General features: G+C 40.7%; 1 protein-coding gene across 1 annotated transcript in view; it reads left to right on the forward strand.

The window, feature by feature from the left end:
* The window catches only part of ZNF143 (zinc finger protein 143), a 55,728-nt gene extending 54,626 nt beyond the window's left edge, over positions 1 to 1,102 (forward strand). The window contains 1 exon segment of the mRNA XM_007471384.1: positions 111 to 1,102. Coding sequence (XP_007471446.1) covers positions 111 to 194 — 84 coding nt within the window. The 3' untranslated portion in view covers positions 195 to 1,102.
* Positions 1,103 to 10,052: the final 8,950 nt, after the last annotated feature.

The raw sequence follows: 10,052 nt of genomic DNA on the forward strand, positions 1-10,052 counted from the left end.
CAGTAGTACCAACAAGCCCAGGTGTCAGAGTTACAGAGAGAAATTTTACTTCTGGTATGTTATATTTCTTTGGCATCTTGACTGTGGTTTTGTGTATGTTCCTGTTTCAGCTTGGAGAACAGCCATCTCTGGAAGAAGCCATCAGAATAGCATCCAGGATCCAACAAGGAGAAACGCCAGGGTTGGATGATTAATCCTCAGAACAATGGAGCAATAAAGTAAGAGGAGCCTTTCATCTTCAGGCAGCAGAGATCCATGAAGCCCGGGCCCAGGAAAATTAGAAATTTTCCATTCCTGAAACACTGTACACATTTTTATGCAAGAGTGGAGAACATTTTATTCTTGACATTTTTGTGTATATAAGCCTTGGAAAAGATTTCCCAAACTGATTCACTGTGTACAAGGAAGTATGAAGTTAGGGCAATACAGTAAATTTTTATGTTACTCTTTTATCAAATTGCAAAATCCTAGAGTCTACATGCAAGACCAGTGAAGTCTTATGGAGTCTTATGATGGATTTTTAACTTACTGTGAAAAATTAAAGGCTGTATCTAAAATGTCAAAGGTTCTATACATCAAACAATCATAATTCCAAAAGCCATCATGGATAATAAAGGATGTAAAGCCTTCACATATTTCCCTCAGCTAGTAGAGTGTCTGCAGTTTTTGTTCTACTGTATACTTGTCCATTTTTATTTGTATCTTACGGTTTGAAGACTATTCATTATAGTTTTCCATCCCTGTTAACTAACAGCTCTTCAAGCTGAAGTGCTAATTGTATTAGCATTACATTGGATTATATATAAAATTACAAAGTTTGGTTATTTAAAATTAAAAAGTTAAATCCAGTACTTTGGTTTTGTTAAAGATTTTCCTTAGCGTTCAGTTTCTTGTTACTGTTTTTTAAAAATAATAAACTATCAAGTTTGACCACAGGCTGGAGCCCGGGATAATAGTGCTCTAATTGGAAATGGCTTTACTCTGAAAATTAGGTTAGTGGGTTGGTGTAAATTATTTATTTTTGCTTATGTACTTTTGTTTTAAAGCTTATTTACCCTAAAGTTTATTATTAATTTTGAATACAGCAATTTTTTAAATGTTACCTTTATATTTGTTTCATTAAATTGGTATGGAGGTGGGGGGAAGTGTTATAGAAAATATCACGAACATAATAAAATACAACACATATATTGAGAGTATATTGTGTATCAAGCACAAAATAAGTACTTTTCCATACATTTTTATCTACTCATAACAATTTTGTGAGATATGTGGGATTTACTACTCCTGTTTGTACATAAGGAAGCTGACGGTCCAAAGAGGTTAAGTGTCTACCCAGGCCTTACAGCTGTGGTGAGGCAGGGCAAAGACTTAGGAACCCAGACTTTCTGACTCTCAAGTCCAGGGTGTTTTTTCACCACACCACAACTGCCTTCTCAGATGATAACCTGTGGCAGAGATTATCAAGATGAGCTTTGGTGATCTCGATTGCCCACCTGAGCACCTGAAAAACCATCTCTAATGTTGGAAAATCAGTGTAGGGTCTACCAAGGTCCAAAAAAAGGTGGGGAGGGTGTGTGAGGGTTGTCCTGCAACAATCACTTCTTTGCTGTTGTTCACCATGCTTTGTTTGCCAGGGAGCTGAAACGTGGCTGTTTTTCATTTCAAGCCTTACAGTAAAAAGGAAAAAATGTTGTGCTATTTTATTTAATATAAATGTTATCTTTGATCAGGTTCTTTGAAGTCTTGCTAAAAAGGGTCATGATTTAGTCATTTGAAATGGAAAACCCTTCAGTGTTGGGCAGGGGGATTGGCTGCTTTCCCTTCAAAGCTCTTCATAGATAGATAACATTAGAAAAGGTCTCAGTCACCCACTGTCTCAGTCTCCATTCTTTTTTTTTTTTTTTTTTTTTTTTTGCGGTACGCGGGCTTCTCACTGTTGTGGCCTCGCAGGCTCAGCGGCCATGGCTCACGGGCCCAGCCGCCCCGCAGCATGTGGGATCCTCCCGGACCAGGGCACGAACCCGTGTCCCCTGCATCGGCAGGTGGACTCTCAACCACTGCACCACCAGGGAAGCCCGAGGAGGAGCCTTTTATTCCGAAGCTGACTGTTCCTTATTCATACTATATGTTTTCTGACTAAGGACTTGCTCATTCGGAGGAAGAAGAGCCTGTTTCTAGCTCCACCTCTGAGACTAGGAAGTTAGAACTTAGTCTAATGCACTCAATCACTAGGAAAAATTTTCAAGTTTTCCTAAACAACTCCAATCAGTGACAGACCAAAACTAAATTATAGACTAGTTTTAAGTACAGCAATGAGAATGTATGATCTTCAACTGCATGTAAAAGTATGAATGATCCTCATAAATATAATGTTCAGCAAAGGAAGCTGGACCTAAGAGTGCGGGCCAAATTACTCTCATTATCTGAAGTCAGGACAGTGGATACTATTGGTAGGGAGGGGAGCTGGGGGTGAGAAGAAAGCCCAGAGGGAAGTTGAAGCACTAGCATCATGGGCATGTCCATAGGGCCCTGCACTTAGAAAGGCCCCACTGGTGGTTTAATGCTCTGCTGTCACCATCTTAAAGTTCTTAATAAAACTGGAACATTGCATTTTCATTTCTCATTGGACCCTGTAAACTATGTAGCTGTAATGTTCTATATCTTAATCTGAGTGTTGAATTTGTGAATATTCACCAAAGTGTACATATTTTGATATGTTTGCTTTTCTGTATGTATATACCTCAACATGAAGTTTTAAAAAGTTGAATTATAGATTATTTTTAAAATAAGTCAGTTGGGCTTCCCTGGTGGCGCAGTGGTTGAGAGTCCGCCTGCCGATGCAGGGGACACGGGTTCGTGCCCCGGTCTGGGAGGATCCCACATGCTGCGGAGCGGCTAGGCCCATAAGCCATGGCTGCTGAGCCTGAGCGTCCGGAGCCTGTGCTCCGCAGCAGGAGAGGCCACAACAGTGAGAGGCCTGCGTAACGCAAAAATAAATAAATAAATAAGTCAATGAAACATTACTTATGGAATGCAGCCAAAATTGTATTCACAAGAAAATTCATGACCTTAAACACTTTTACTGCTGAATAAGAAAAAATAAAAGTTCATTAACAAAGCAGACAATGCAGGAAATTAGAAGGGGAAAAAAAGTCACAGCAAAGCAAAATTTAAAGAAAGCAAAAGGAAGGAATTAATAGAGATAAAAGCAAAATGAATCATTTCAATATCAGAGAAACAACATTAATAAATCTAAGATCTAGTTCTTTGGGGTGGGAGGAAAGCAAACAAAACTGATAAACCACTAGCTAACATGATAAAAAAAAAGACAAATATACAATGAGAAAGGGCTTATAACCATGGGTACAGAGGAAATGATGAGAAATACAAGTGAAAACTTTGCTCAGTCCTATGCTATTACAATTTAAAATCTGAATGAAATGGATAATACTCAAGGAAATATAAATTACCAACAGGGACTCAAAGACAGTAGAAAATCTAAACAGATAAATAACCTTGGACAAAAGCTGTCAAAAGCAATACCTCAAAAAAAAAAATCTGAACCTAGACACATTAATGAGCAACATCTTTCAAACTTTCACATAATCAATCATTCTCATACTATTAAAGCTGCTCTAAAGCACAGAGAAAGAAGCAAACATTCCAGTGTTTCATGAAGCCGAAGTCCTATAAAGATTGTACAACAGAAAAACTATGGACCAGTTCCATTTATAAATATAGATGCAAAATGACTAAATGAAATACATGAACATAATTTTGCAGTATGTTCTGAAAACGACTACAGTTTATTTCAGGAAGAATAAAGTGGCATAATAGAAGGAAAATCTACTCATCTAATTCACCACATAAATAATTAAAAAGAGGAAAAAGCAGAATAATTAAGAGAAATGCTAAAATGTGATAGAATTGAATATTCATTCCTCATAAATATTCTGACAAAAGGAAAAGAATACTTCCCTAATATAACAGATATAAATCATGCCACATGCACACATACACATAATCGCATCTTATCAACCAATATTATTCTTTTTTTTCCAATATTATTCTCTTTTTTAAAATAAATTTATTTTATTTATTTATTTATTTGGCTGCGTTGGGTCTTCGTTTCCGTGCGAGGGCTTTCTCTAGTTGCGGCGAGCGGGGACCACTCTTCATCGCGGTGCACGGGCCTCTCACTGTCGCGGCCTCTCCTGCTGTGGAGCACAGGCTCCAGATGCGCAGGCTCAGTTGTTGTGGCTCACGGGCCCAGTCGCTCCGCGGCATGTTGGATCTTCCCAGGGCAGGGCTCAAACCCGTGTCCCCTGCATTGGCAGGCAGATTCTCAACCACTGCGCCACCAGGGAAGCCCTCCAATATTATTCTTAATATCCCCACTGAAGTCAGGAGCAAGACAGGAATGCTCTCTACCTCTCCTATAACTAGCACCATGTTCTAACCAACTGAGCTAACCAGCCGTTGAACACCTCTCCTCTTATTTAATGTTGTTCTGGAAGTGCTAGCTAATGCAATTAGACAACAGAACAAAGTAAGAGTCATAAATACCAGGAAGAAGGACAGAATTATCAATTATATGATTGCCTACCTAGAAATCCAAAATAATCAACTGAAAAATTGTTAGAAGTAATCCAGGAGCACAGAACATGTTTTGTGTCTTTATTTCATCCTCGCCATTTTTCTGTGCTCTTGTTGTTTCTAACCACTGGTTTACAAGCACACAGACACACAGGGCCCTGGAAATCAGCAGAGCTTGGTAGTGGTGGGTGGGAGTTGGGGTAGGCATCAAACAGAAGGCTGGGCTGCTTCAAGAACCTTAAAGGCAAGGCCGGTGATCTGGTCAGAATTGTCAGGAGCGTGTGTGAGCAATCCTACGTCCCAAACTGAGCTCCTGGCTCAGTTAAGATTCTGAAGCTGGTAACCAGGGACAAAGCCTCTTATTTTGTGTTTAAAAGTGAGACTGTAATAAATCAGAGGGCTCCTGGAAGCCCCTTCCTTATCAGCACCTCACCACAGACTGCAGCCAGAGAACAGAGCTGCTTGTCTGAGACCTGCAGGAAGACCAGTCCAGATGTAGTAACCAGGCTAAGAAAACAGAAGCACAGGCTCCTTTCCCAAGAGCAAAGCCAGGAGAGGGAGATAGGGAGGTGGGGAAGCGAGGAAAGGGAAGGAGGGATAGGGCATCAGTGACCAGAAAGAGAGGAGAGCTCTAGTATGTCAGAAAAGGCAGGGTATGGGTCTCTAGGACTTGTGCCATATTCCACCTTCCCCATCCTGTTTTAGAGCAATGATTCGGCCTTTCTCTTGGCTTTCTCTTTAGTTGGTACCTAGGCATTTTGGAAGTGAGATTTTTTGATAATTTTGTATATTTCTCCAAATGTCTTCCCTGTGGTAAATATATTTACTCTAGGTTAATTTTAAAAAATTGAATCATTATACAGCTTTGCAACCTTTTTTTTTTGTATCTTAGATATCTTTTCATTTTGTACATATAGCTCTATCTCATTATTATGCAAACTGTGGTTACTTATTATTTAATGGACATTCGGGTGGTTTCCAATTTTTGGTATTTTAAACAATGCCTACAACACAATTCCTCCAAATCTCCATTTGGCTGATTCCCTCACTTCATTCAGATTCCTGCTCAAATGCCACCTCCTCAGAAAGGCCTTCCTAGATCATCCTATTTATAATAGCACTTCCCTCCAACCCTCTACCACTTCTTAATCCCTGACACCTCCCTTTTTCTTTTATAGCACTTATCACTAATTGATACTTTTGGTACCTTTGTTTAATTATATATTGTCTGTCTCCACCAGAGGCCTCAAAGTTTCATGAAAGTAAGGACTTTGGTTTGTTTCACTGCTGTGTTCCTAGTGCCCAGAAGGGTGCCAAGCCCACAGGGGAATCTCATTAAGTATTTACTGAATGAATTAATACAACGATAAACATTCTTTTATATATTTTTGCAAACCTGTAGAAATGTTTACTAGCATTGCTGAGTCAAAGATTATAAATATTTAAATTGTAACAGAAATATTCAAAACAATCTTTTAGGGACTTCCCTGGTGGTGCAGTGGTTAAGAATCCACCTAGCAATGCAGGGGACACGGGTTCGATCCCTAGTCCAGGAAGATCCCACATGCCACGGAGGGACTAAGCCTGTGTGCCACAACTACTGAGCCTGCGCTCTAGAGCCCGCGAGCCACAACTGCTGAGCCCGTGTGCCACAACTACTGAAGCCCACGTGCCTAGAGCCTGTGCTCCACAACAAGAGAAGCCACCGCAATGAGAAGCCCACACAACGCAACCAAGAGTAGCCCCCCCTCGCCACAACTAGAGAAAGCCTGCGCGCAGCACGAAGACCCAACCCAGCCAAAAATAAATAATTAATTTTTAAAAAATAATAAAAAAACAATCTCTTTAAAGTGGTACCAATTTACACCCACCCCCATAGCAGACAAGAATGCATTTCTCCAAACCCTCTGCAACACAGCATAGTATCAGTCTTTATAATCTTTCCTCTTGATTTCAGAATTTAAAATACACATGGATTTTATGGTATAACAAAAAGGTAGAGGTGCCAAGTCTGACTGTCTCTGATTCCCACTCCGCTCAATCGCGCCGTACAGGAAGTGTTCCCTGCGGTCCAGACTCTAGCAGCACACTGCACAGCTAGCCTGGCCCACGGCTGGTTCCTGTGACACTGTCTTCATCAAGTCTCCCAGTGAGTTCTCACCCTCACCTTACCCCATTCCTGACAGGGTAGAAAGAGCTATTCTTTAAGTCAGTAGTAATACAGTCCCAGTAATGCTGGCTCTATGACTGTGTGATACAGGCATTTAACGTATCTGGGTTTCATTTTCTTCATCCGTAAAATGTGAATAAAAATACCTCTTGGAGGGTTCCTATAAAGATTAAGTAAGATAAATATGTAAAGCATCTGGCTCGGTGCCTACCATATAGCTGGCACTATAGCCTTCCCAGTTCCCTTTAAAGCACTCCAGCTTTTTGTGGCACTTAGGACATTTCCCATATTCTGATCTGTATAAAAAGTAGGGGCAGTGGGTAGGATATGGATGGTGCTTGAACATGGCACGCACTCAATAGAAGATGCCAGGTAGAATTGATTTTTGCATTCAGGAACTAGTCCATCCTCACTGGTATGTTTTTTTCCACGTACATATTTACACCACCAATCAGCTGATCGTATCCCACACTGCAGCATACTCTCTACCCAACTAGCTACTGGATGAGCTCATCTCTCAATCCTGTCTGAGCTGAACAAGGCCTTTTACAGAACTTTAAAACTGACTCACCACTGAGTCATCAAAACATAGCAATACCCAAACACACTCCTGTTGCTTCACAAAAGACCAGCATGGGATGTCTGCCTTATCTCCTTTCCCTCTCCTACTGAGACTGGGCCCCCTTGTCTCACTGGAGAGGAGTCATCACATCTTTTGTGCGGCAGTAATCTGAACAAAGCTGGTTTAGATAATCGCAGTGTGGCCAGCAGACAACTCGTGGTCATCCGGGTCATTTCCTGTGTATGTCACTAACCCAGGAGGAGAGGCAGTTAATCAATTACCCGATTGTGTATTTAGCACCGGCATTCTGTTGGGCACTCACTTACTGATTCCTCCTGTTTATAACATTTCTGTGAAGTGACCTTTTCAGTTATTGAAACTCATGAAGAATAGAGAGCAAAGCAGCCCTTCGCAAGTAATATAGGAGAAAATGGGGCTACTTCATTCCATTCCAGTAAAAAGAAGTTCTAAAACAGCAAATAGGAAGCATGATGTTTTGGCTAACTGCCTCACAGAGCTGTAATTTTAAATGTGGGTTGAGAACTCCTCTCTTATCTAGAAATAATATGGCCAGTGGTCAGTATTTTCTCTTGGGAAAAGTCTTAAAGTAGTATTCTTGCCACAGGCCTTACTGATTGCAGTGGACTATCAAGTCGTTGAAGATGAGGGGGTCCTGTGTAAAGGCTGAGATAACTGGGAGCAGGCCTGAAGGCTTCTTTCATTAACAAAACTGGCTATAGCCAAGGTTTTGTGTATGTACAGATGCAACTGTTAAGCACCCTGGCACGGTCTCTCAGTGTTGAAGCCCTCAAGAAAAAACTGAATGAGAGGGCTTCCCCAGTGGCACAGTGGTTGAGAGTCTGCCTGCCGATGCAGGGCACGCGGGTTCGTGCCCCGGTCCGGGAAGATCCCACATGCCACGGAGCGGCTGGGCCCGTGAGCCATGGCCGCTGAGCCTGCGCGTCCAGAGCCTGTGCTCCGCAATGGGAGAGGCCACAACAGTGAGAGGTCTGCGCACCGCAAAAAAAAAAAAAAAAAAAACTGAATGAGAATCTTAGATCCTCAAAGTTTTTGTACATAATCTATATAATTGCATGTAATGAAATCTTCCCTTGATCTTATATAAATGTCAGAAGGATAAATGAAAATAGTATGTTAGTAATCCTTAAAGAGTCATTAGGCATGAAAATAAATTATGCTCATTTCATTAAAATAGAAGCTTTCAACTGGTCACTCTTCCCTAGCTATACTTCTCAAGTTCTTATCAATACTATCTCTGTTCTGATTTGATTATCCTTGCTGGTTGTACACAAACTTTAACTGTTGATCCATGTTAAGCAAACTTATTTTGGTGACACCAGGAATCACATGTTGCATTTACTGAGTATAAAGCCATTAACAAGTATGAATATTCTCGAATAACACTCTTATAAGTAAAAGCACACATAACATTTATTGAACACTATTCGTAAGGGACAATGCTAGTCTCACATTTAATCCATTGAACAACTAAGGAGGAACTGGATTTGATTATTCTGTAACAGAGTAAGCTGATGAACATGTGGTGAAATGGTCAAACAGTGTCATCCATCAGAGGGTATTAAGGCAAGTGACAAAGTAAAGAAATCTAGTCTATACCTGAGAAGTCAAACAGGAGCAGTGGTAGGAGTTACCACATTCTAGCCTGAGAACTGGATTCCTGGGACCAACCAGCAGTTCGTAACAGAGCTGGGTTGAAGTGAGATGAGGTTTGCTGAGAGAACCAGCAGAAGGAGATAGGTAAAGATATTAAGCAAGATGAAGAAAGACAGTTTAACTTTTTTAGCATATTATTTGGTTTTTAAGTGAAAAACAGATTTGACCAACATGGCTTTTTAAAAAAATTAGATATCTATCAGAGTAGGCTCTTCTTTAGAAAAAGTTATTATTTCTCCAGAATCAAAAACATAATCTGGAAATGATTCAGCTTTGGGTAAAATCTGGCTAGTCTTAACAAACATTCCTAGAGACTTTACATCACTGTGAAAAATTAGGTCCTAGTTCTGAAGGACTTTTCATTCAAAAGTTCATGGCTTATGTTAATGAGAATATGCACATATATTTATGTGCTGTATATATTATAAGTATTTGAGGACTTCCCTGGTGGCACAGTGGTTAAGAATCGCCTGCCAGGGGACACGGGTTTGATCCCTGGTCTGGGAAGATCCCACATGCCGTGGAGCAACTAACCCCATGTGCCACAACTACTGAGCCCTCGTGCCACAGCTACTGAAGCCTGCGCACCTAGAGCCTGTGCTCCGCAACAAGAGGAGCCACCGCAATGAGAAGCACACCCACCGCAATGAAGAGTAGCCCCCGCTCGCTGCAACTAGAGAAAGCCCACATGCAGCAACGAAGACCCAACGCAGCCAAAAATAAATAAAATAAATAAATTTATTAAGAAAAAAGTATTTGAGAAGGTGATTTAGGACTCTCAATTATAAATCTTCAGGGCAGGAATCTTGCTTATTTTGCTGCTAAGGAAGGTGAATAGGCTGACAACAGTGGCATGAAAAAGCCTTTTACTTGCTAAATCATCAGTCTAAAGGAGATAAACAGGTTAAGTTTGTTCTCCCAATACCCAGAGGCAAAATTTTCACTCAGTTATTACAACATTACCACAAGCCTGTGGATTCTGCAAAAGTTGCCTAGCAACATTACAGTTAGAAACAGCACAGGGTA

The sequence above is a fragment of the Lipotes vexillifer genome, unplaced genomic scaffold (assembly GCF_000442215.2).
Source record: "Lipotes vexillifer unplaced genomic scaffold, Lipotes_vexillifer_v1.1 scaffold6, whole genome shotgun sequence".
Classification (NCBI taxonomy): Eukaryota; Metazoa; Chordata; class Mammalia; order Artiodactyla; family Lipotidae; genus Lipotes; species Lipotes vexillifer.